At 38.3% G+C, this 26,589-nt stretch overlaps 2 protein-coding genes and 1 long non-coding RNA gene across 9 annotated transcripts; 2 read left to right on the forward strand and 1 right to left on the reverse strand.

The window, feature by feature from the left end:
• Positions 1-84: 84 nt before the first annotated feature.
• On the forward strand, positions 85-11,314 carry CKAP2 (cytoskeleton associated protein 2). 4 transcript variants are annotated; one of them, XM_071738420.1, is made up of 10 exons: positions 96-201; positions 594-668; positions 1,687-1,777; positions 3,568-3,643; positions 5,392-6,185; positions 7,111-7,297; positions 7,863-8,030; positions 8,562-8,634; positions 9,347-9,740; positions 10,462-10,739. In XM_071738420.1, exons 1-10 carry the CDS (start codon positions 141-143, stop codon positions 10,697-10,699), a joined length of 2,157 nt encoding a protein of 718 aa, XP_071594521.1. In that variant the 5' UTR covers positions 96-140; the 3' UTR covers positions 10,700-10,739. The 4 variants fall into 4 exon arrangements, with proteins under 4 accessions (XP_071594545.1, XP_071594539.1, XP_071594521.1 ...); XM_071738430.1 differs by having other exon boundaries at positions 1,687-1,774; XM_071738444.1 differs by lacking the exon at positions 594-668 and having other exon boundaries at positions 85-201; positions 1,687-1,774; positions 10,462-11,314.
• Positions 11,315-13,014: 1,700 nt separating this feature from the next.
• NEK3 (NIMA related kinase 3) lies at positions 13,015-26,326 on the forward strand. 4 transcript variants are annotated; one of them, XM_071738473.1, is made up of 16 exons: positions 13,015-13,156; positions 14,707-14,932; positions 15,676-15,769; positions 15,986-16,083; positions 17,128-17,211; positions 17,845-17,912; positions 18,031-18,117; positions 19,106-19,160; positions 20,767-20,967; positions 21,655-21,721; positions 22,339-22,385; positions 23,355-23,451; positions 23,839-23,985; positions 24,305-24,439; positions 25,101-25,227; positions 26,160-26,326. In XM_071738473.1, the coding sequence occupies exons 2-16, from the start codon at positions 14,816-14,818 to the stop codon at positions 26,224-26,226; spliced, it is 1,491 nt and encodes a 496-aa protein (XP_071594574.1). In that variant the 5' UTR covers positions 13,015-13,156; positions 14,707-14,815; the 3' UTR covers positions 26,227-26,326. The 4 variants fall into 4 exon arrangements, with proteins under 4 accessions (XP_071594574.1, XP_071594585.1, XP_071594596.1 ...); XM_071738484.1 differs by having other exon boundaries at positions 23,842-23,985; positions 26,160-26,311; XM_071738495.1 differs by having other exon boundaries at positions 23,863-23,985; positions 26,160-26,311.
• Positions 25,028-26,166, reverse strand: LOC139793591 (uncharacterized). Its single transcript, XR_011724662.1, has 2 exons — positions 25,974-26,166; positions 25,028-25,300 (listed from the first exon to the last, which is right to left on the reverse strand). It is a non-coding gene; the product is annotated as an uncharacterized lncRNA (long non-coding RNA).
• Positions 26,327-26,589: the final 263 nt, after the last annotated feature.

Below are 26,589 nucleotides of genomic sequence, written 5' to 3' on the forward strand. Positions count from 1 at the left end.
CGCTCCGCCCCCTGCCGGTCCGGCACCGCCGCCCTCCCGCTCGCCATTGGTCAGTTCAAGTCCCGCGGCCGGGCCAATCAGAGCGGCGCTGTGCCGCGGGGGATTCGAACGGTCCCAACCGCTCTGAGACCGCGGCGACCATGGCGACCTTTGCCTCTCCGCAGCTCCCCGCCAGCCGTAGGTCCGAGCCGGCGTACCGAGGTAAGGCCGGCGGGGCGAGCATCGGGAGACGAAGAGCCGGGGAAAGCGGGGGGTTGAAGTGTCCGGCGCTCTGGGTCGCGCGGAGCCGAGGAGCTCGCTGCCAGGGCTGTCCGCCGGTACCGCCCCGACTGGACTGGCGTGAGGCCGCGGCGGGAGAGGGAGAAGCCGGGGGGAGAGGGCAAGGGACTCAGGTGCAGTCGAGGAACGGGGAGGGCTTGATAGCAGCGCCCGCAGCGGTGGGAACTGTCCCCCTCCTGTTTGGCTTCTGCACGCCAGAGGGGCTGTATTGCTGTGATCAGACCGGGGCTGCTGAAGCAGAGGGGGCCTGGGAGGCTCCAGGACTGAGGCTGAGCTCGGTGCTGAGCAGGCAGTCACAGCTCTGCTACACGCAGGTGATGGGCACTGCCCCACGGGCTTGGACAGCTGCGCTGAAAAGGACGAGATCCTCAGTGAAACGCAGCGCTGCAGTAAGTCGAAGTCTCAATCCATTCTGCTGGGTGTCTATTTCAGGCTTTGGTGTGACCCCACACAGGAACTCGCCCTTTTTAGTTCTGCCATACTCTTGGGAAGTTCTGGGGGTGATTGCTCTGTTCTTGGGGATGACAACTTTTTACCATGGAGTGTATGTAATCAAGTACTTAGCTCCTCTCAGAAGTAAAATTCGGGTCCTCAAATACTACAATGTTTTAGCAATTTCTGCTGTCTCAATGTTACTAGTAAAGCAATATCTTAGCACTGAGGGAACCTCATGCTGATGGATCTTGCAGAGATGTATTTACTAAGTATTTATCAAGTGTGAATCAAGACCAATGGGCAAGACAAAATATGAAAGATAATGAACACTTGCAAATAGATTCAAATGATTTAATTTCAGGCTTCTACTCCTGAATGAGCCTGCCTATGATGGAGGATGGTACAATGCCATGAGCTCCTGAATGACACAAAGTAATTGTTGTTCTGAGCCTTTGACTTCTTGCATTCACATCACCCTATATGTGAAGCAGTTGTAAGACTTGGAGTCTTAACTGTCCAGATGGGCTGTGTGGATGCTTGAGCTTGCTGTGGGTCCCAGTATCATCTTACCCCAGCTGCTTCTAGCTAGCTAAGATCACTAATTCCCTACAGGAACAAGGAAAGATCTTTGAAAAAGATCAACAATGTAGTCCTATGAAGGATGGAAGACTGTGCAGCCAGTGAAAACATGGGAAATAGTGTCCTGTTCCGGAATGACTTTCTGTTTAAGGCAGTAACAGTTGGTTTAAGACCTTTTCCAAGGCCACTTTGTGGTGTTATTAATGTTTCTATTAATACAACACTTGTGCAGATGCCCAGATGACAAGTGAAGAGGAGCAAATTATTTTAGAGATGGTCAGTTAGGTTCATGTGCATAGTGCTTTTCATGTGTGCTGTGCTTACCTTGCTACAGTCTCAAGTGAAAGCTGTGCTTGCTGGAAGTGTAATAAGCATCGTTTTTAACTTCCCTAGAACAAAGACGACAAAAAGTTGAAGAGTATCTATCAAGAAAAAAGACCTTCTCTGGTGTACCCATTCAAGAAAACCAGACATCTATCAGGTAGTATATCTGCTATGGCTTACATTCCTTTAGAAAGGTTCATAGTTGGTGGGAAAGACATAAGTAACAGTTCTTGCAAAGAACCTACCTCAGTCAAAAGGTGAGATAAGACTGGTGGCCTCATGGATTTCCTAAAAATACTAACAGTTTTTGTTAACCTATTGCATAACAGATGCAATTTATGAAGTATGTTATCTGCTTCTTTAGACACGGAGACAGAACAGGATACCTTCCTGTCAGAGCTCTTATTTCAGATATCACTTTGCTGTTTGCCTCTATAGCCTGGTTTCTACAAATAACTTTTTTCCTCTCTTTCAACTCCGGCTATGCTGCATGTGTTTATAATCCACTTACTTTAGGGTCATTGTGTTTTTATAGTTACAAGATCCATGCTTTTCTGCTAAAAGCAGATATACTGTTATAAAACCTAGCCTGTGTGATGGCCAGCAGCCAAGCATAATGATCTGTAAACAGAATTTGGACACATCACTTAAACTAGTTGTGCTTCTTTTTATTGACTTGTATTTAAACTTTATTCTTGCTGTTGTCTAAGATCTGTACATCTAGTATAAGACCTTCCAGTAAGTAACAGGAATGGGAACTCCTGCTTCCCATTTTGTATACACTAAGTGGCATGTCCCATGTTCAACAACACTGAGCTACTTGCTAGTACAAATCTATCAACAACTTTTGACTGTAAAATGCACATAAATGACAAGGATAAGTATAATAAGACTTGCACTGTGCAGCAGGAAAAGGCAGCACTTTCATGTTGTAGAAAGCTGTCTTATGTTAGAGAATCAGGCTCATCTCCTTTCATCTCTTAATTTAACATTTGATTTGCTTTTCTTTTCCTTGCTTTCAGTCTCTTCTCTATGGAATTCCATGGTTTAGTGGGGGAGTTGACAGTGTTAACAGGTTAACAGTTGCAGATCTTAAAGGTATTTTCCAACCTGAGTGACTCAAACTTCTGATCAGTTGCCTTAATATGTATTCTCTATCAAAGGTGACATGGAGGTGAAAGCAGCATGATTCAGGCTGCTTTCTCCAGCATTTCAAAGTCACTATTTATTTTCACCAATGTACCATCATTTTCAGCTTTCAGACAATAGCTTGATACAAAGCTATCAGTTGCTAACTGGAATGTTTATTTTCCATTGCATGTTTCATACAATGCATCATGAAGCATTTGAGGAATAATCTGGATTTTGTAACTTTAAACTAAGATGTTTTTCTTCTGAGCTGTCAATACATTCTTATAGTTGCTAGGAGACAATACTGGTCTTGGCAGTTTTGTTACTGGGTAGTCTGGTGCCAGCTCTGGTGCCTGACTGCAGGATTTGGAACCTGTCAGGGTGTTAGGAATGATGTGTCCTTGTTCAGGCTTGTCTCTGATGATGGCAGTAGCTGAGCTACAACTCCTTGTGCTGCTCCCTCTTCCCTCTCCATGCAGCATTTAGAAACCTGACCTTCTGCAGCACGTGCATCAGACCAGACAAGTTTGTGCCCATCCTTGAGCGTGAGAATGGCATCTGCAGTAAATAGACTCTGTTCTCTTTTCTTCCTCTCTGTTAACCATCTCTCTGTGGTGCAAGAGGGATGTTTTGCAGTGTGGCCACTGATCAGTGGTTGCTTAACCTTTTTTTTTCTTTTCTTTCTGGAGTAAGAATACAAGCTGAACAGAAAAGAACTCAGCCTGCAGACTGCCACCTCGACCATGTGAACTTAGCTCTAAAAATACATCCTTTGTTATGTTGCAGCATTATTTAAGATGTCCTTTCTTTTTTAACCAGTAGCAGAACTAGGAGAGCAACTAGCAATAGGCTGCAAGATAAAATACAGCTCTCAACATCTCCAAAGCCAGAAATGGTAAGTTTTTGCCTGATACTCAGATACTCATGGCACTCGGTGTGGTTACAACTTTCCACTCAGTTAAACTGTAGCTAACTTACATAACTTCCAAAGCATGGGATGTTTGCAAGTGTAGAGATGTAATTGTTAAAACGTCATTCAGTGGCTGCTTATAGACTTTTTGTAGAGCTGTTGCATTACTTTATGTAATGGATCATATTGATATTTAGTTTGTACCTGACTGGAGAGGGGAGGTTAAAGAGGGATACCATTATTACTCAAATAATGATTAAATTATAACAACTTTTCTTGAGACTCTGAGAACTTGTGAATATATTTTCAGTCTTAAGGCAAGTTATTTAAAATTGAGAAAGGTCAGAGTAGGGAATTGTTCTTTTGTACTCTAATATTTGGAAGAAAACCAAGCAACTAACAAAACTTGAATGTGTGTGATTTTTTCACTTGTGATGCTGGCAAATCTAATGTATTCAAGAGTAGATGCTAGCAACTAATCAGAGTTCAGGGAAATGTTTCCCTATAGCATTGTGTCTCACTTCTGTAGAATGAAGATGAACATGGTTGTACCATTTAGAAATAGCAGAATACAGATTCTTCACCAGACCTGTTCTCAGGGAAAGGTGAGGTGGGGAAAAAAAGACACAAAACGTGTGTTTATATTAGATGGTTATTAAGTTTAGGTTCCAAAAGATTTCAGATGTGAGGTCATCTGAGGAGGAAAGAAAAACCTTAAAAATGAGTGCTGAGAAGAAAAATTCTAAAAGTGAGAAAGTTTTGTGTTTTTTGGCTTATTTATAGAAATTTCCTGAAGGGAGACATTTTGGCCTGTGCTAGCGTTGTATGTGATTTTAAAGCTGAGTTAAACTGTGTAGCTTCCTTAAATATCAGCCTTCTTACTCAAGCTCTAGTTATTGACTTGGTCAAATCTATCTTCTAAGCTGAATGACAGACCAGGAAATGAGATGCAGTGTAGTTTTGCTACAATTCAAGGGAATCTTCCTTAAAGGAGAAGAGTATCATCTTCTGCAGACTTCCATGTGCCATGCACATTTTCTTTCTCCTTTTCAATCTTTCAGTCTTCCATAAGGTGGTGCTTCGACAATGCTGAAGTAGTTGCTGTAGAGAATATTTTTTAGAGAAAAAGACTTGGTCCCCATTCTCATGGCCTTTGGGTTAGGGTTATGCTGAGAACATATGGTTGTGAGTTTCAGGGAGTAGTAAGGCCACCCATCAATTATATCATCCTACAGCTCATTAGTATGAAATTCTCCCTCTTCTGGAAACTTACCCTAATCTACTAATTAAAAGCTTTATTTGCTACCTCGTGTTAGCTGTCCACACTAAGTGCAGGAATGGTGCTGCCATGAAGTGATGTATGCAAACCTCTTACTATATATGGCCCAAAACAAGTTTCTACTTTATGATTCTTCTTAGAAGGTGATTTTTGCAGTTATAAGCCAGCAAGTGGTTTGAGAGTTTTGTTTCTGTACGAAGATCGTAGGCCCCAAGTTAGGCCCTCTTGCTTCCAAGGTAGAATTTAAGTAAACTTTACTTCATCTTTTTAATGTGTATTCTGCAATAGTTGACAAATATTCTGCTCAGTATAAATACGCTACTTTTGTAGATGCTTTTAAGGTGGCATTTACTGTTAACCACCTTAGTCCTATAAAGGAGTGAAAGCCTCTGAAAGCAAGTAACATTCAGAATGAATGTACCTCTAACATCTCTAAATATGCTTTTGATTTCAGGAAAATAAAGAGAATGCTAATAAACTGTCATGGGATCAATCAAGTGGAACCTCAGAAAAAGATGTCATTTTAAATTCTTCCACAATCACACTGACAAATTCTGCATCGAGCACAAATTATAACCCTGAGGATCATAAGGTCACTGAAATAAAATCTCAGCATATGTCACTCAGCAAGACCTTTTTGCAATTAAAGAGCAGAAAAGAGAAGCAATTGATTGCAGAAAAACAAAATATAAATATCAGCCTACCAAAGAAACCAGCGCTTGGTACATATCGTGGCAAAGTTATCCAATCCAAGATAAACTCCTTCCGAAAGGCACCAAAAAATGAGGGGGGAAAGAGTTCTTTGCCAGACAAGAAGCTTCTTCCATCTGCCACCAAACCAGCAGCAAATTCTTCATCCACGAGAAATGGTGGCATAGTTCTGAAGACCATTGAAGTCACAAACTACCGAAATTCTGTGAAACCAAATGTTCTCCCATTTAGGAGCAAACCAGACAAAGCTGCTATAAGCTCACAATCCAATCTGAATAAATGGCAACTGATATCTGCTGTAGCACCAAAGAAGGTTGCAGTCCAGAAAAGGATCAGTGGAAGGGAACCACAGCCACTAAAGTCAGTTTCTAACATTTCTGACCACAGAACAGTAGGAGTGAAGAAATGTGCAGATGCAAGAGCAGAAGCTCCAGCAAAATCAATTTCTGTTGTTCCTGGTACAAAGTTAGGACAGGATTCTAGAACTAATGGCAACAGAAAATCTGTTCTGTCAAAAGAGTCTGCAGAAGAGAGAAGGTAACTGAATTGCCATTGTAGCTTAATCTTGGGAGGTATTTAGACCTTCTTTCCGTTAAATACCTATTTTGATCTATTTCTTATTGTATATGCACTGAAAAATAAGAGAAATGAGTGTTTGACTTTTGATGCCCAAGGGCAGCAGACTAAAATTGTAGACAATGCTGAGTGAAATCAGGATTCAGACTAATTCAGTAGGTCTTCAGGTTTACTGTTTGTCCTGAGCAGTTACAAACAGAAAACAGGTATTGCTCAAGCTCTTTGTTTTTAAGGATAAGTGTTGTGACAGCCTTAAGCATGACAGATGATCCTGTAGATGTATTGCATATGCATGCCACTACTTTTAAAAAAAAAAAAAAAAAAAAGGCTGTTAAGGGATGTCTATAGAAGTGAACTTGTTTATGGGCTGAAAGGGAGAGCACTTGTCAAGCACGTTTTTCAGCTTGGTGAATGCAGCCCAGTTGATTAGGTGAAGATGTGAAGTTTAAAATTATTTGGTATTCTTGGTAGAGCTCCTTGTAGAAAGCCACATTTAACAAAAAATTGGTGGACAAGGGGGGATGGGGTTGAAATGGAAGATATATGAAGACTGAATTACACATCAGTTAAGGATTTTAAAAGCTTTGTGATAGGAAATCAGAAGCTTTCTCTCTTGAAAAAAAGGCTCTGTACCTTAAGTGTCTTGTTGCTTGAGGGGGGAAGGTTGAAATGTTCTGACCTGATAGATACCTAAATCAGATAGTGAATTGCATAGTTCTGAAGTTTCCGTGCAGGTCTTAATGGCAGCTCTGTTCCTTTTAGAATTAAAGGCAGAGGACTCAGACTATCTGGAAAGCATGTCTTTGTATGACTTACCCCAGCTAGTGTCAGTCAACACAAAAAATAAAACACCTGTCACTTCAGCTAATAATATGCTTAAATGCAGAGCTCGCCTGGATGAATGGAGAGCATCTAGAGGAAGAGTGATGAGGAGGCCTCCTTTATCTTTGCTTCTGGGAACCCAGTCTGAAAGTGAAGAACAAAAATTCTCTTCTGGTGATTCTTTAGAGAATGTATTAAACAGTGAAAAGGTCAACAAGACTCTTGCTGAATGTCTGCAGTTAACTGAACAGGTATTCAGTCCCTTCCCTACCACATTCTAGTAATATAGGTTCCTAAATTGTGCCAGTCCAGGCATGCTGGACCTGTGAATCGGATGCAGAGAACTAATTGCTCTCCAAGTTAAGCAATATCATAGCTTCTTGTCTACACCTGAAGAAATAAGTTCTCAGTATGCTTCAATAACATACTGAGCTACCCAATAAGATTAGGCAATAATAGTAATGTAATAAAGTAGAATAGCTATAATGTAAGGAGTGGCTATGAAGTAGTTAATTTAAAACGGTTTCCCACTTGCAGAAACTTGCCTGGATTTCTGAAAAGGTCTGTTTTAATAGTTCTGAAGATGTCTATGCATTCTACTACTACTCTTCTACTTACAATACTGTATACATCTCATTTGGAAGAATAGGTGAATGACTGTTCTTCTGCTCAAGTTCATACTTCAGTCTTGGAAACACTGGCCACCTTCAGCTTTCAGGGTTACTCTCCAAAGAAATAAGAAATGCCTTCTTTCTCGTTCAAAACCAGCTAAAATACAGAACTGCATTTAAATCTCTGCTTTTGTGTTGACCTTAGGGATGTCAAGGTGATGAAGTACGTGCTATGTTGGAAGATCTGACACAGAGCATTCCTGGGGCAAAAAAGCTTGCAAAATATTGGATCTGCTGTATGCGTCTTGAACAGATGGGCCCTCTTGAAAAACTTATTGCTGTCTTTGAGGAGGCCATTTTGGCAGGAGCAATGGTGAGCAGCTTGTCTTAAAGTTTGAAATGTACCATAATTTCATGCCTTTGTATTTATTAATAAATACCAATGACTTCTGTTTTTAATAATTTTTTCCATAGCAGGAGAGTCATGTGACCTACTAAAAAAAAAAAAAAAAAATTTGCTTTGCTCTAACCACTCTAGATACTACTTTCAAGAAGAAAGCCTTAGGATCATCAAAATACATTGATGTTCCTCCTGGAAGAAATTAAGGACTGAGCCTTCTATTAGCACTAGAAACTCAAAACAACTCAATTTTACATTTATTGGCAGGCTTAACTCTTGTGTTTTAGTATCAGTAAGATTTCAGGGCATCAAATAGCCCTAAGTACATCAAATACAGAAAATACAGGATTCATGTGTGTTCTGATTTGTGTCTCAATAGCATTCAGTAAAGCATTTGTAATATGAACATCATGTGGTCTGTACCATTTTCCCTGCAACTGTTATACCAAATAAGTTGAAACTGTTTGGAGCTGTTTTTTTAAAACAATGCAACTTTTTTTTCAGCCTAAAGATGAACTCCGACATACTCTAATTGATACCATGAAAAAAGCTGAAAGATTTTTTGAGTCTAAGGATGGTAAGTCTCAGTAGTCTATTCTAGTTAAATGTGTGGCTTAACTGACAATACAAGCTAATTTTTAAAACTTTTTGTGCCTACAATAAATTCCATTTTATGGAAACTTCTCTGTGATAATTTAGTACTCATTTGACTTTGAAAAGAAGCTTGGCTAACTAATCCTTTTCAATTGTGGGCATGTTAAAATGAGTAGTGGAGATGTTTTCATATTCAGACGTACTACTTAAACTCTAGAAATGCTGTCCAGCTATTTTAGCTTGATAAAGAGCTAAAAATCATTTGCCTCTTTGACACAAACCACTTGATTAGCAGGTGCCTGATCATGTTATGGCATAGTGTCAGCTAGAGGGGGTAAATACTCTGGGTTTGGAAGCAAAGTAAAGTAGTTTTGCCATAAGTTGCTGTTAGTTGAACTTTCCTGTTCAATATAAAGTAACCTGACAAAAATTTGATCCCATAAACTTACTGAAATACTTCTTCAGACCTGCCAGACTTGAGAAGGAGGAGAATGACTTCTCAGGATGAACTTAGTCTGAGTTTTCACGTTGTAGGTTCTTGAAGGTGACTAAAATTATTAGTAACAAACTGCTGTGGCTGAGCCTCAACTAAACTTTTGTTCTCATGTAAAGCTTTAAGGTTTCAGAGTTCTCTCTCAAGCATTTTCTCTTGAGTTGTAACTAATTACAGCTACACTTCAATGTTAATATTTTAGGGGGAACTGTAATAGAAGATCATTTAAATGATATCGTTGAAGCCAGCAAGGAGCCAAGTTCATCTGTAGAGCAGTCTGAGGAGGCCATCAAGGATGTCAGCTCTGATAATGACCAGAAAGCAGAGAGTGATGACAAGAAGACAGAGATTAGCAGTGAAGTGATCCAAAAAGAAGAAATTAATTTAGAGGTAAAACCAAGAGAAGAGATCTTGCCAAAAAAGAATAAAAAGCACAAGACTAAAGAACGTACAAAAAAGAAAGGCAAAGGGGAAACAGAAGAGCAGAATGAGGATGGGATAAAAGATGGAGCTCAAGCAGTTAATTCTCCTGAGAGGGAGGATAACACATCTTATTTAATGAGACACACTCTACCTACTACACCATACTTGGAGAGGTAAGATTATTTAAGGTAACAATTGAAAGTGTTTTTGTCCTGCTGAAACTGGGAGGCTCTGCACTTCTGAACACCTAGTTAAAAGCCCTCAGGAACTTAGGATTGCTTTCTCTTCCTTCAGAAACAAGTATTGTTAAATAAATTTCTCTTTCTTAAACTGTGATTCTTTTTGAATGCTTCACTACAAACTAACCAAAATGTTCTGTGGCAAAGACTTGAGATTTAGGGTCCACTCCCAGAGCCCACATGGAAATAGCAGTTCTGCCCTGACCTAAGTAAAGAGAAAGGTGTCTTCAGTCCTCCGTTTATCAAATGTAGATGTTATACAATACAGAAGTTAACAAGATGTAACTGTCCTTTAAAGATTGTCTTAATTATATCTTGAGGCAAAATCTTGGCTAGTAATCTCAGGAAAAAACTAACATTTAGATTTATTTTTTGTCATAAGGTTTATTCTAAGAAACCACTGTCCCTCACAGTGGAAAGAGCACTTCTCCCTGATTGAATGGAGGGGAGTCTTCCTTTGGAAACTCTTTACAGGAGGTTCTCCAAATTAAAATATTTTGTCCAAGAAGAGTATGACTGGGAGAGGGCCTGTTTCCCATTTTCTTTGGCTGTGGGAACTTGAATATAGGAATCTTGACTTGCTGTTTCTCGTAGATGCTACAGAAGCAATTTGTGTACCCGTGTTTAGTGATTTTTTTTTTTTTTTTTCCCTTAGTGTGAAGATGCAACATGAGACAAACTACTCCAGTGCTAAAGACCTGAAAATTGTAACCCCTCTGCGATATTCTCAACGCATTCGGGAGAAGATGTGTAAGCTGTCAGATTCTGTTAAAGATGAAGATCCATGTGTCTCTTCAGTAGAACAGCTGGAAGAACCGGAATCAAAAGCCACTGCATCTGTCCACAAACAGAGCAAGGCTCTCAAAGAAACAAACGCTGAAGTAGAAGAGTAAAAAGTAGTATTAAAGCTACAAGGGGCTAAGGATAGGATCATTTTTAAGGAGAGTTGTGGGTGTTTTTAGCAGCTTTAAGAGAAGTTATCTAAAACTTGCATGGGTGCCTGAGTCGCTAAACTTGAGCTTTTACGTTTCTACTCTTCAAAATCGTGGTAAATCTGGTCTGGTTTAGTTCTTACAAACATCAGTTCATGTTCAATATTATTAAATATTGAATTAAAGACTAGGTTTAACACATCATATAACAGTTTTCAGTATATTGCTAATAACTATGGTTTTCCTGTTGCAATTCCTATTAATTCATTATAATTGCACAGTCCAACTTCTAATTTAAGCAGAAATGACACAGGCATTGCAATAGGGCAATGCCCACCATAGCAACATTTAGTTTAGAAGACAGAAACCAGCTTAGTAATGTGTACACTAGGTTTTAACTGCTATATCCATTTTTAGGGTGTATTTCAACAAAGATGAGTTTAATCCCTTTAGTTACTGGGATTATTAGTGATTAAGTAATCTCCCTTAGATGAGGTTTGATACTCTAATTACTGTGTTGTAATGTTGATTTGCATTAGTCTGTAATATGCTAGACTTATTAAACTAATCAACTGAGTTGTATTTGTTCTTGATTTATGGGCTTTAGGATGGAAACTAATTGTAGGCCTGAGACGGGAATTCATAAAATTATTTTAGTATTTTCTTGGAAGTGAGCTGTCAGAGGAGAACATAATGACATTTTTCACATTCAGCAGAAGCTGTTTCCATATCTTCACTATGCAGAGTTTAAATGAACCATAACTTAAACCTTAGTTTAGTGTTCAGATTGCAGTGTTATACAGATCTTGGACCTTACAGCTAACGAGAATCTTCTTTTTGAAGAAGGAACTTTTATCTGCATCTAACAACGAGATCAGACTATAAGTGCACTACATTTTCTTCAGAAACCCCCTCAATCACTGATGGGCAAGTCCAAGCATCCACTGGTAGTGTTACTGTTTTAACCAAACTGCCAAAACACAGACTATATTTTGGAAGGAGACATTGCTTTATTCAGTTGTGTGCAGAATTGGACACTTGGGTAATGTTTCCCAAGTTGAGTAACCTGTTGCTCACAAAACTTCACATATTTATATGCTGAATCTTACATCATCAGCCTATGTGGCCTTATCCATCGTATTAAATCCTGCCTATCAGCATAATGCTGATGTTGCAAAACAAGACCATGCATATGCAGGGGTCTTGGGTGGTCTTTGGTTGTCATTGGGGTAAATGCCCTCTACTCATTCCAAGGCCGAGTTTACCTTAGGACTCTTCTGCTGTTGATGTTCTTGCTGAATGCTGTTGCAAGCATTTTGTCCATCTTTTGGTCTCACTGCCTCAAGCCCTCATGGCCATTGACATGCAAAGTTTAGTCCTGATCTTGCCTATCTTTCACTTGAGAGATTAAAGCTGCAGAAGAATAGCTCAAAACTTACCTACTTAGGGCTTTGTTTAACCCTTGCTAGTAGTGGTACTACAAGGCCACAGGATCAAATGCATCAGTACATGGCTTAGGGTGGCACTTCTGGTGCTCTGCTGTGGAGGTTTTAACTCTGCTTCATCTTACGGTCTTGTGCTGGCAAATGCATTCTGTCAGTTCTGCTTTGTCATGGGCAGTGACTGGGGCAGTGTGAAGTCAGTCTCAGGGGCATTGTTTTTATTTTTTTAACCTGGAAATTCATTTTCCAGCATGGAAAAAATAGTAAAAACCATTCTGCCAACAGACCTGCTCAAGAATTTTGTGCTTTACAAGCAGCTTGAGATGGTTTTGCCTCTTGAGTAATTTTCTAATCTGTTATAGAATATCCTCTAGTTACAAGTTTTACTTGCACTCCTTACCTATTACATTTTAATAGATAACAAGGACAAAGTTCAAGCACAATTCATGTGCCCTAAGGCTTCACTTATTTCAGTCACTGGCACTATCTACCATAAATCAGCTCATCACTAGAGAAACCAACTATTAAACCCTTAACAGGGATTTTCACCCTGGCTTTTGTTTCCTGGGGAGTTTAGAGCGGCTCCTGAGGTGTTCACTGGAGGTGCTGGGCACCAGGGAATGCTAATTATTGTCAATAAAATACGCGCAATTAGCCACAAAACCTCGTCCCGGGGAACACAAGCAGCAAGCACCGCTTATGGAGTGCTGGGCCGCCACGGCCACTCCCGGCACCGCCTCAGAGGACGGGCGGCAACGGGGACGAGGGCGGGGCGGTCCTCTGAGGCAGTGGCGTCCTTCCCTCCCCTCCCCTCCGCCGCCCTTCCCGCCCTCCACCGTCCTTCCCGGCCCTCCGCCTCTATCCCCGCCCGCTGTGGGGAGGATGGCGGAGCTGCGGGGCCCTGCCGTGGAGTAATAGCCGGGCGTGCCCGAAGGCCTGCCCGCAGGCGCCCTGGGTGTTTGCGCGGCTCCGTGAGGTGAGTATCGCCGCTGCGGGGCTTGGAGGGGTCGGGGCGGGCTTGGGCTTCCTCTCCCTGTCTCAAGGAAACGGAGCCGTAGCTACAAGGGGTAACCGGTGCCATACTGAGAGTTTCCACGAAGAACACATTGATCCTGAAGCACACCTCTCCCCTGAAAAATGTGTTTGCCCTGAAGCACGACCTGAGCGTGCCCATTCCCCTAAAAAATACCATCTTTAGTCATTACTTAAGCGCTTTCAGTGTTTTCAATTTAATGAGCAATTTATTTTCCAGCCTGTAAATGGCATATTACTCTTTCAGAATCAGTAAAGCCCCGAGATGCTTTCTCGTAACAACTCACCAGCCCACTGAAACACCATGTGTCCACAGTTATATACATAAAGTATATACATAAAGTGATGTTTGAATCATGGATAACTAACTTAAAAAACCCTACGTTTTGAAGAACACCTGTAGATCCAGTTACAGGGTGTGTTGGAACGTTTCCGAGCTGCCCCAGGGGAGGTTTAGACTGGACATGAGGAAGCATCATCGACCTTATTAATGTTTATAAACATCAAGGGTGAGTGGAGCCAGGCTCTTCTCAGTGATGTCCAATGATAGGACAAGGGGTAATGGGTGCAAATTGGAGCAGTGGAGGTTCTGTGTAAGCATTAGAAGAAGCTTTTTCGCTGTGAGAGGAACAGAGCACTAGAACAGGCTGCCCAGGGAGGTTGTGGAGCCTCCTTTGTCTGGAGACATTCAAAACCCACCTGGACACATCCCTGTGTGACCTGCTTTAGGTGGTCCTGCCCTAGCAGGGTTGGACTTGTTGAGCTTTGAAGGTCCCTTCCAACCCCTAACATTTTGTGGTTGTGGTTTTTTTACCAAGAGGATGGTCACACACTGGAACAGGTTTCCTAGAAAGTTGGTTGGTGCCCATAACCTGTCAGTGTTTTGGAAAATGCTTTAACAACATGATTTTGGATCAGTCCTGAACTAATCAGACAGCTGATTTTTGTAAGGTCCCTTCCTATTGAGCCTATGCTGTTCCATTCCATTCCATTCCATTCCATTCCATTCCATTCCATTCCATTCCATTCCATTCCATTCCCTCTGCCAGTTATTGAGCTTTTTACATGTGAACACCCGTAACTTTTCCCAGTTTGATCCTGCTTCTCTTTTTTTTTTCTTTTTTTTTGGTGAGAATTGTCACTGGAAGCTTGAACTATATTGTTTATATTATTGTGTCTTTGAGTTTTGTTTAGCATTATGAAACCACCGGCAGAAGTGCAGGTAACAAAAAATGCTAGGTTGTAGGGCTGTAATTTACATTTTCAAAGATCTTTAGCATTCAAAATAAATAAAATGCAAAGGTGCTCTGTACTATACTTTGAGGTGTTTTTTGAAGGTGTTTTTTATTTTTTAGCAAAATCACAGTGGTTGGAATTACATTTGTGGTAATGTTGGCAATCTGTTAGGTATCCACATTTATCACTTATTTATTATCATATTTATCATTTATTTATGGTGTTCTCATTATTTTGTGGTTTTTTTTCCTCATGCAGATAATTTTAACAAATTTTTAAAAATGAATCAGGGTCATGACAGAGCTTAGCAGGTCATCCTGGGAAAGAGAGTGTGTGAAGAGAAGTGTTGAACCTAGGCTTATAAAGCATGGAAAAATATCAGGTGTTGAAAGTACTGGGAGAGGGTTCCTTTGGAAGAGCTCTCCTAGTTCATCATAGAATCAGTGACCAGAAGTATGCAATGAAGGAAATAAGACTGCCTCTGGTAAGTATGAGAGGTATATCAGCTCACCCATTATTTAACAAAAAAAAATAATAAAATAGTAGATCATAATTCTGGATATGTTTTTGCAATGTTGAATACTTTTGCTCAGAGATTTATGTGTTAAGCAGTTGCATGATACATCTACTAGAGAACTGTGTTTTTGATAGTGAGTAAAGTAGCAAAATCTGATCTGTTTCAGAGTGTGTGACTCCATTTTGGGAAGTGCAGCAAATATGAAGGTGCTTAGAATGAAAATCCTGTTTCCCTTATGCCCTTGGCTGGATTGCCAATTAAATAATTAGAAAGCAGATTTCATGTGCAACACTTGATGAGGGAATTAGCCTCATAGTATTGCTGGTAATGGCACTTAGCTAACCAAAAAAAATCACAAAATGGGAGGCTTTATGGAGGCTGAAGCTCAGTTAATACATGGGCTCTCAGCTTTATACCAGGTTAATGCAATGTAGCCTGTCAGCTGTTCCAAAGCCAGTGTGTGTTGCTTTGTTACATAGTTCTGTGCTTTTAACGTAAAGTAATTAACTAAAGTGGTAAAAGATACTCTCAAATTAAAAAAAAAGAAATATTTCTACCTGTTAAAAAAAACAAATAAATTTCTAAATTGCTTCCTAAGTAACTGAAGAACAATTCTGAAAAATATTCCCCTTTTCGAAAGTGAGGTGCATTGTGTGAATATGTATAAATTTGCTAGTGTGAAATTTATATAAGTGTACTTATTTCTTTAGTCTTCATCTGGTGTAGAGAACTCTAGGAAGGAAGCAGTTGTTTTGGCTAAAATGAAACATCCAAATATCGTTGCCTATAAAGAATCGTTTGAAGGTAAATACAAAAGCTCTAAAAATCTTTATTTGTTTAAAATTGCATACTCCTGAAAGATCAAGATTATGTGTTTTTGTTGTTTAGAATGCATTATAAACAAAGTACATATTCCTTGTTATATGTATAATACATATCATGTAGTTGGAGCTTTACTATAGAGATAATATACTTATCCTGATGAAAATACTAATTGATCTCAAATTATCTGAAATGTAGCTAATGGACATCTGTATATAGTGATGGAATATTGTGATGATGGAGATCTAATGCAAAAGATTAAACACCAAAGAGGAAAGTTTTTCCCTGAAGATACGGTAAGAAAAAAACAGCATTTTGAACCAAGGATCTAAGATTCCTTATTTATGCAAACTGACACATAAAACAAATTATAGGTATATTAACACCTTGAAGTACCTTAAATGAAGTAAAGATCCTTATAAATAAAATAGAAGCATTATTTCATTGATAATTCCCAGCAGAAAAAGATGAGTATTGGACTGAAAGGAGTAGAAAAGAATTTCCTGTGTGTATCTGAGAAACATGCAGGCAGTGTGAAAAAGAGGGTCATGTCTTGATGTGTCTATTTCTGCAATTACATAAAAATTTAATACAAATTTCAATCAGAATTTAAAGCACAGTAAAAGGTACTGCAAATGAAAAGTAAATAAAGCACTCTGGTCTGGGAAGATGAATGAAACTAGCCAGGAGACTAAATGCCTTCATTTTATGTAGCAATTCAATGTTTAAACCATTCAACAGGTATTAACTCCTTTTGTCACAGAGGCTATAAAATTACTTTGGAAAAGGTCCACAGTGACATTTTAGTGACTGGAAAACCACTTCCTGCCATCATCTTAGTTAAAGCATCATCTCAGTTAGACCAGAATCCTCACCTAATCTAATAAGGAGATCAGCCAAGCATCTATAAGATCTTTAATTTGTACTTTTTTAAAGAATATATTTCCTTTTAGAAGCAGTATTTTACTTCAGTGTGGTTTGTTCTGTTGTGTTTTGGTTTTTTTTTAATTTGCTTATTTATTATGATACTGTAATTGGATTGTGTATAAAATGACCATTAGATAAAGTGCCATGTAGTGCCTCCCGACCTTCATTGTCAAGTATTTTTTAGGGTTTTCTAGACCCAAGTAGTAAACATGTATTCTGCCATGTTAAAATATACTTTGTCTTAAAGAACTCAGTCTTTCATGCTGACTGGAAGCCATTATGCTAGAGTTACTTTTTAGTGCCAGATACTCTGAACATTTTTTTTCTTTCTTAATGTCTTTTTTTTAATCTATTAGTAAAGTATTAATTACAGGCAGCATCGAGCTTCTGTAACTCTCATTTACTCTTTTCAGATTCTCTGCTGGTTTGTGCAGATGTGCCTGGGTGTGAAGCACATTCATGATAAACATGTGTTGCACAGGGATATCAAATCCAAGGTGAACAGAGAAAGTTTTGTTGCCATTAATAAACTCTGCTCTGCATGCAGAACTTCAGCCTCGTCTTTCATAATTTCCTGTTACTGCTACAGGCTGTGTTTTTCATTTATGCTGAAGAATATTAAGTAAATGAAATAGTTGAGTGTATAGAATGACATAATATTGTAGGCATAAGCATCACCTAATTATAGCTATACCCTTCATATCCACATTGCTGATGTGGAGCTTGTGAGAGGCTGCATATACTTTAAAACAGTAACAGAGGTATAAAATGTGCACAGGGTATGCACTTTGTAAATATCATGTCTCTCATCCTTCCTTTCTTACCTACAAGAAACATAGAAATTCATAGGAAAATGTCACCTTGGTGGTTTGAGTACAACACAGGGATTAAGGCATTTCTAAACTTTCTGCTTCTGATACTGGGGCTTTAGGCCCAGTCTTTTCCATTTCCTTTTAAATGCATCACAGTTCTTAACTTTTTTTTTTAGTAGAAGTGTTAAGAGAAGCAAGTAAAAGAAAATATAAAGATAAAATACCGTTGTCACAGTGTTGGGGTTTATTTACATGCAAACTGCAGAAATGTTTCATAGAAGAATATTTAAGTTAATCTGTCCTTCTCTTGAAATGCAGAATGTCTTCCTCACTCAGAATGGCAAAGTCAAATTGGGAGATTTTGGATCTGCACGAATTCTTGCACAGTATGTGGATATCTTGCTGATCTCAGTGCTGTAAACTTTTATTTTACCATTGAAAAGTAGTACAGAGTTCTTAAGTCATTACTTTTCATCTTGCATTTCTTCTTTGTCGTTTCAATAGTCCCCTGTCATATGCTTGCACATATGTGGGAACTCCTTATTATGTACCTCCAGAAATTTGGGAGAACATGCCATACAACAACAAAAGGTATTCATGTTTTCAGACAAATAATGCCTGACTTATGTACGTCATTTTATTGTTGTCTGAGCTAAAAAATACTTAGAAAGAGGTAATTACAGGGTTTTTTTTAAGATGAAAAACCATAAATCCCTCTTTACTTGTGTTACTGAGAGTACAACATGTTTAATTTTAAAAGTGTGAAAACTACTTTGCAGACCTCTTGGTGCATTTAGGAGAATAAATACATAGATAAAAAGCACATAAGCATGTATGTGTATGTATCTTTTGGCTGGTCTTATTTTTTAAGCTCTTTTTGTCAGTATTGATAACATAGGGATAAAGGATACAGAACTGACTTAGTTGTACAGTTAGTAGCCCAGTTAGTTTGGTCCTTATGCAACAACTTCTGTGAGCATCTTGAGAATATGTTCTTCATAGATTCCTCCCAGACTCCAAACCACTGAGTAATTTTATATCCCCTCCCCTAGATCTCTGCAGTGACCCTAGTTGTACCTGAACCAAGTGACTCATTTGCCACTGGAAGGAAGAAACCTCTTAATGCTTAATTTTTTTTCTGCTTCTCTTGCAAGAAAGATCAGGTGGTCTTTGTGCATGTGGCAGTACTCACTTTTGGTAGAAGATGATGGGTTTTTTCTCAGTCAGAGAATTCTTATTGGCAAGGCCAAAATTCCAGCCATCAGAATTCGGGTTGTGTGTGTCTGCCATCTGAGGTTAAGGGCCATGGAATACACAGGCTTTCAGGTGCAGAAGAATAAATGTTGCAGCAAATTGGTTAAGAGACATAGGAATAAAAAGCCAACCACAGCTGTTAAACAGTCAACCTTTTTCACAGAAGGGTAGAATAAAATCAGCAGGATCTTTGCCACTGCAGAGGTTAAACTCATAATTGTATTGTCTTTTATCTGCATTTCTTTTTAGTACATTAAGTTCAGTTGTGTACACATAATGAATTGTAAATTTTGGCTGAAAATTTCATTTTTCTCCATACATACAGTGATATATGGTCTCTAGGATGTATACTCTATGAGCTGTGCACTCTTAAACATCCAGTAAGTATCTCTTCAGTACTATCAGAAAAGTTCTGGCATTCCCTATAACTTAATTAGCAGTTAGCTGTAGTCTGATGGAGTCACAGGCATTTATGTATTTGACTGACATGTTTGCTGCTGCTTCTAAGAAAGGTATTGCTCTACCCTTCCCACGTCCCTTCTCCACTACATGCCTTCTGTTTTTAGCAGATCCTAGAGCCTGTTGGGCCCAGGTAAAACACTCAGTTCTATAAGTTGTTAGAAAACAATATTTTTCTTTCAATTTTCCTCAATATCAGTGAGGTGATCTGGGGCTTATTAAGGGGTCCAGCAGCTACCAGATGGCTTCCAGGTATCTACAGGGGTGTTGCAATGAGCATTGCTTTTTATAGGATCAAGATGATCACAAGATGGAGGCGAGGACACTGAAAATGTTTGATAATGAAATCAGATTGTGTGCAAGTGTGCACACTTGTGTTGCATGTAGTAAGCAATAAGCAGTTTTGTGCATTGCATCAGTGTTACACCTGTTTGCTTACTCTGCAAATCAAACAGGTCACTGTCCATGCACTGAGCTTCTCTTGGGACAAGAGTCCCAAGTACTGCAAGAAAACTTTCTGCAGGGAGACAGAACCTCTCAGGCATTTTTTCTCAGGCTTTTGCCATCCATTGTTACAGCTGTCCATGCTGATACTGCAGTTGCTTGGTGACTTGTGCTTGGAAGCAGTAATTCCTGGTTGGAAGATCCACCACATCCAACTGTCAATCAACATCACCCCCCCAAATATGATATGATATAGCATAGCATAGATCATATCAATGGAATACATCACCATGCCCACTATAGCATGTCCTGAAGTGCCTCATCTACATGGTTTTTAATATCTCTGGGGATGGTGACCCCATCATCTCCCTGGGCAGCCTGTTCTAGCTCCTGACTATTCTCTTAGTAAAGAAATTCTTCCTCTAATCTGGTCTAAACCTCCCCTGGTGCAACTTCAGGCCACTTCCTCTAGTCCTGTCAGAAGACTGGTTAACAGGCAGCTAAGGAAAGTTAAGAACTTCAGCAATTTCTTGTAGATTTGCCAGTGGATATTTGTACAATAAGCTATTTTTCATTATTTGTTTTTTTTTAGTGTGTAATCAAAGTCTTCATCTTTCCTGGATTTTCACTGTGGCAGTTTGACTCTGACCTCAAGTATATCAAGTAAAGGATGCTAAGATGATCCAAATTTTGTAAATTCATTAAAAAATCAAATTAAAACAATTCTAACTGCTATTGTTTGCAGTGGCCATTATGATCTGGTTTTAGTCAAACTTTTTATGCAAACTGTGATGTTTTCTTTTTATTTTGTCATTGTTAACAAATTAAGTACCTATGCAGTAACCTTACAAAATGTAAAGAAATGCTACAGATGTTTTCACACAGTCTCATTAAACACCTTTGAGCTAGGGCCCTGAAACTTAATCAAACTGGGAGCCAATAAGTATATTAATAGTGAGTCTACATTGATACATACCATGCATTTTTGTATCATAAATATTTAAGTTGCTCTTAAATTGTTTCAGCTTCTTTTTACCTTATGCTTAAACTCTGCACCCTAATGTTCATTTATTTTTAATGCAGTTTCAAGCAAATAGCTGGAAACATCTCATCCTTAAGATATGCAAAGGGTCCTACAATCCACTACCATCTCACTATTCCTATGAACTTCATTACTTAATAAAACAGATGTTTAAGAGAAATCCCAAGAGTCGTCCATCTGCCAGTACTATTCTTGCAAGAAGCTGTTTAACCAAACTTATAAAAAATTGTTTGCCTTCTGAGGTACAGTATATTCTTTGTCTCTATATTTAAACAATAGTATCTACATTTTAGATACTAAAGCAGTATCTTTTCAATTTGTTAGGGTATAGGAACATGAAATCTAGTGTTGTGTAGGCCCTACTGTAAAAACTTTAAATACAGTTGTAGACTCCTTAGAAAACTGAATTTTTAGAAGGGCAACGTTTGAAAAGAAAAGTTGAATGCTCATGGAATCACAGAATGGTTTGGGTTGGAAGGGACCTTAAAGATCATCTGGTTCCAACCAGCAATAGTTCCCACTAGACCTGGTTACTCAAAGCCCCATCCAACCTGTCCTTCAACATTTCCAGGAATGGGGCATCCTCACCTTCTCTGGGCAACGTGTGCCAGTGCTTCACCATCCTCACAGTAAAGAATTTCTTCCTAATATCTAATCTAAGTCTACCCTCTTGTCATCTTGAAACATTCATTCTTGTCCTGTCACTACATTCCCTTGTAAGAAGTCCCTCCTCAGCTTTCCTGTAGATCTTCAGATACCAGGAGGCTGCTCCCCAGAGCCAATATAGACATGATGCTGCTAAAATTAGATATTGTTAGCCATTAGCTGTAACAGTGCTTTTGGTATAGTAAATCTGTTTTTAAGAAATAGCATATTCTGTAATTTGAGAAAGGTTAAAATGGTACTGCATCTCTCTATACACATTCCAGGTGACAAAGGAGTTTGAGCAGGTAGTGAGGGAAACCAAGAAACATGAAGGCAATACAAGACCAAAGGGTAGGTCAGCAATGTTCTTCTTGATGTAACACATGATGGAATGACTTGGAATTGTAACATCTTAAATACAGTTATAAAATATTAGTATTACATTGCCAAATCTACTATTAATTATTTTGAAATCTTGTACTATTGAACTTGTATGAAAGAATGCTTGGAGAATGTAACTTATATTCCATCATGAGAAGTAAACGGCAGAGGTACTATATGTACATTGTGAGTATTAAGACTTGTGCTACAATTAAACATTTCAATATTAAAATGAGTAAATGACCAAAACTTTTAGCTGTTGCATATATTTTAAATATGGCAGTGCTTTTGTTTGTAGAATATGGTGAAGCAAGGTATTTTTATTATTTAATTTTAAAAGAGAATATTTGATTTTATTTTTCTGCATAAATTTAGCTACACGAAAATTTGTGTGTGTTTGGATCTGAATAGTACAGGGACTCCCTGTTGAGAATGAGCTATGTTGACAGAGGTGTGAAGAAGTTTTGACATAATTTTTATTGCTTGGTTTAGTGGTGTTGCTTGTGTACTTCTGGAATAAAACTTGACCACAAAAAAAGTTATTAACTAAAGGTATTAACACTTAAACTTGTTCCTTAATGTATCAGGTAATGTCATGGCCAGTGGAAGCTCAAATAAAAAGAAGGAAAATAGAGTAAGTATTCAAATATAATTATAGTACTTATTTTGTAGTAATTCAGAATGTTTGATATTACAGAAAAGCTCATTTGGAAAATTGTTAGTAGACTAAACCATAGATCAGTCTGCTAAGTTCAGTTGTTATCTGAGCTCAAATTGCAGAGTTTTCCTGTGCACTTCCCACAACAGTAACTTTTTAATGCTTCCCAAATTCAGTTTAGTTCCAAAGAGGGTTTCCTTATAGCCCTGTCAAAAAAACCAAACCAAAACAACCCCCAAAAGAACAAAAATTTAAAAAAAAAAACAAAACAAACCAAAAAAACCCAAAACAAAAAACCCCTCTTAATTTTTTCAGTTTTAGCATAATGCAAAAATTGATGCCTTGTCTTTGCTTTAGGGATGTATTTTGAAAAGGCTTCTGTGGAAACAATCTAGTCTGGACATAATCCTCACTAGATTTTAGGGCCCATGTGAGATTTCAGGTGAGCAGAAATAAGTTACAGGTGTCCAAGAAGTCACCTTAGGATACATTAAAGTACAGCCTGGCTCAGCCATATTGAGAGTATTTTTCAAAACGTTGCCAGTAGGGCTTTTTTTCTTCTTCCAATAGACTTGTCAGTCTGAGAAGATTAATACTTGGGTGCATCTTGTTTTCACTAGGAAAATGACTCATTTATCTTTATATTGCTGCTGTTCTTAAATGTAAAACAATAAAGCCAAAAATTGCATCAAGTGAACTGCATTTATGGTTAGCTTCCAAAGCTGAGATTGTCTTTCAAAAATGGGCATGCAGTATGAAATGTAGTGCAGGAATAGATACAGTGCAATTACAAAGGGCTTCATGGTGTCAGGGGTTTAGTTTTCAGATCTTTAGGCCAGCCATTTAATAGCAAAATTAAAATAATTAATGCCATCATGTTAATAAAACTGCTTTGTTTTTCTCAACAACAGTTGAGAAAAATTAACAGTCTTTATTCTATCGAAGCAAAGTAAAGATGGAAGCAGGCATAGTGCCTTAGAAAGGAAGAGTACTAAGGATTTGAGTGAAGGCACAGAGGAACAAAGGAAATCTGATGAAGATGGTAAGTTTTATCGTTTTCAGGCTGATGCATTTCTTTTTATGTAGTGATACCTAAATGTCAGTGATCCAAACAAGTAGAGCATACAAGTCTGGACCTACAGAGCCATGTCACTGTCTGTTATTTCTGCAATTATACTGATTCTTACTGCTAATCTAAGATATTAAATAAATAAATAAATAAACACGTGGGCAAAGGGTTTAAAAAATTACTGTTTGAAAACATTTGGGATAGGGTAGATATATGGGGAACTCTTAACCAGAGCACAGAGGGTACAGACTTGTACCCTCAGAATCAAGCACTGTTAGTGAAGTGCTCTGTTTGTGTGCACAGAAAATCAAGTTAGATGGTGGTGGTGGTCATCCTGTTTTGTTGTTGTTGCAATTACAGTAGAAACTTCTGATGTCCTCCCAGGAGTTACTGGTTTCTCACATCCCCATAGGAAGCAATGGGAAAAGAGGGTATCCAGTACTGTAGTGGATGTCCTGGAAAATGCATCCTTGCTTTCTTCAAGCTACACATTTGAGGAGGCAAAAAGTAAGATACGATTAAACGTGCTTTTAATTCAGCTAATACCAGATTTTAGAAGGCAAAATGTCATGTGGCATATTTAAAATTACGTTAAAATAATTTAAAAATATTTTAACAAAGACTTAAAGTCTGCCATATTGAAGAGAATTTCTTAGTGGTCTTCTGTGACAGGAGGAATGCAAAGAATGATGAAAGGCACAGATACCATTATATAAAATAATAATAATTGCTAAGAAATTATCCTACCAAATCTCCTCCTAATGTGCTGTTTTGAGTGGTAATGCAATGTTGTCTAAGTAGTGTAAATTAATGATTTTATGCCTAGGTGGCTGTGTTATAAACTACAGTGGAAATAAGCCACGTAAGCAGTGGAACAAGGAAGCTCCTCAGACCCTGATGAACATTCTCAGTAATGCAGATGTCAGCTTAGCATTTAAAACGTACACAATTTATAAACCAGGTAAATCCCCAGTGTGGGGGTGAGTATTTTTGCAATAGGTTTATTAATAAAGGCCTTTTTTTTTTTTTTTTTTTTTACATATATAACTTCTGTGTATAGAGCTTGTGCACTTGAGTTCATGTCACAACAGGCTGCTTTGGGTTTTTTTAAGTTTCCCAAATGAAATGCAGGATTACAAAAATCCAAGCTGAGAATTCATAATTAATTGTAGGATCCCCACTACATGTCTGTATGAAGAACTTTCACCTGCAGCTCAACAGCTGAATAAGGTTGTGACAAAAATGCAGCAACAGCAGAGCTGTGCTGCCTCCATCCTGCTAAGCAGCCTGGTGTGTGCTTTAGGGAGGTGCAGTAACGAGGCTGTAGCCCCATCAGGTAAATACACCTTCATTAGATCAGTTATGCCCTGTCTTGAAAAAAGGATGATAAGGTGGCATGGCAAAAGATAACTATAATATGTAGGTATGCACAGCCACTGTCATAAACTGTTGCTCATCACTGCAGTTGCATTGCTAGTTCAGCTCCCCACTTAAAACACGTAACAGGTTGTACTATAATCTGCTAAGAACTAGGGACAAATAAGAAAGATTATCTTCTTAGTAATTTTATTCTTTAAATGCAAGGATTTTGGTGACATTTTCATTTTTCATATGTTCCAAAGCTTCTGAAAATCTATTCAGAGGTCCACTTTCTGATGAAACTGAAGTGTCTGATGAAGTTGATGGTGAATATGAAGCAATTGTCATAGATTTGGAGAGACATGAGCCCAGATCTGATGAAGATGACACGTATGTCCAAATTACATCCTTGAGTTTTTATTTTCTTTAGTTCCTCAAAGCGATGTTTTCCAAAGACAATTGCCTGAAAGAAAAAAAAAAAATCTGTATTTTTATCAACATTTAAATCAATCCCTCTCTTATGTAATGATATTTAGTAGTGTTTGATATCTTACTGGTTTTCTTTGCTATTTTTATAGCTATTGGTGGTGTTGGGAGTAAAAATGTTGCTTGTTATTAGCAGATAGGCTAGTAATGACTTTGCAAAAATGAAAATATTATGAGATTAGACCACAATAAAGTGAAAGGTGGTCTTTTTGCATGAAACATCGTTAGTACTCTAACCCTGAAATCAGATAACCAGTGGCAGATATACTTGCCTAGTGGCATGTTTGCTCTGTCTGTGTATTAGTCTTCCTACTCTTCCATGCATAGTGCAGTAAAGTCACTTTGGTACCTACTTGAAAAGTTTCTACAAATGTGTCTCATTAACTTCTATTTTCTTGACATTCATGGCTCACCTTTCCTGGTTTTGAAAGAGCATCAACACATTCTGAACAGAAATACTGTATTTTACAGATGTATGTTTTGAGGATATTTTTGGGAATCTCAGAATCTCAGTTTACCTTACTATTTTTTCTGGTACTTTGAGGTGAACTACTTAAGCATGTTACTGAAGTCCAGCTGCAAGCTGTTAATATCAACACATCTGCAGTCTCTTAGTGTGTGCATTTGGTTTTGCTTTTGATAAAACTTACCTGGGTAAATTCAAAAGAGAATCTGTTGGTTCCTTGGATCACACAGGAAATAAGTCTCTTGTGTTGATATTTTTAACATGATTTCTCCTAGTTGTAGGGTAACTTAAGGGGAAAAAAGGTAAACAAATAAATATTCATAAGGTTGTATTTTACTTGGCAAAATAACATTTTGAAATCTATTTTTAGGGACTTCGAGGAAGATGACCCAGACTGGGTGTCAGAACTTAAAATGGCCCTGAAACACAGAGACTGAAAAGTTGGATTTACCTACAGTAACAGAAATCAGGCTCGTCAGTTTTTATAATCCAAATAATTGTTGTTCATATTCTTAGTTATTAATAAAAAATTCTTTCAGTAAAAAAATTGAGTGTGCATATTTTCTGTGCCACAAAACTGAGGGTGAAAAATGTGTAAAAAACATTAACCTGGAGCACTTGCAAATAACTAAAGTCTAGGTATTAAATGTTTTGGAGTTGGTAATAACTAGTAAAAAACCATCAGTGCTAATAGCATTGTTCAGATTGCCTTTGTCATATTTCAGAAAAGTGATGGAAAGCTGTCAGAGTGTGTAAAACTTTTCTTCCTGGCTACATGCTGAAATACTACATAGGAGGAA

The sequence above is a fragment of the Heliangelus exortis genome, chromosome 1, assembly GCF_036169615.1.
Source record: "Heliangelus exortis chromosome 1, bHelExo1.hap1, whole genome shotgun sequence".
Taxonomy (NCBI): Eukaryota; Metazoa; Chordata; class Aves; order Apodiformes; family Trochilidae; genus Heliangelus; species Heliangelus exortis.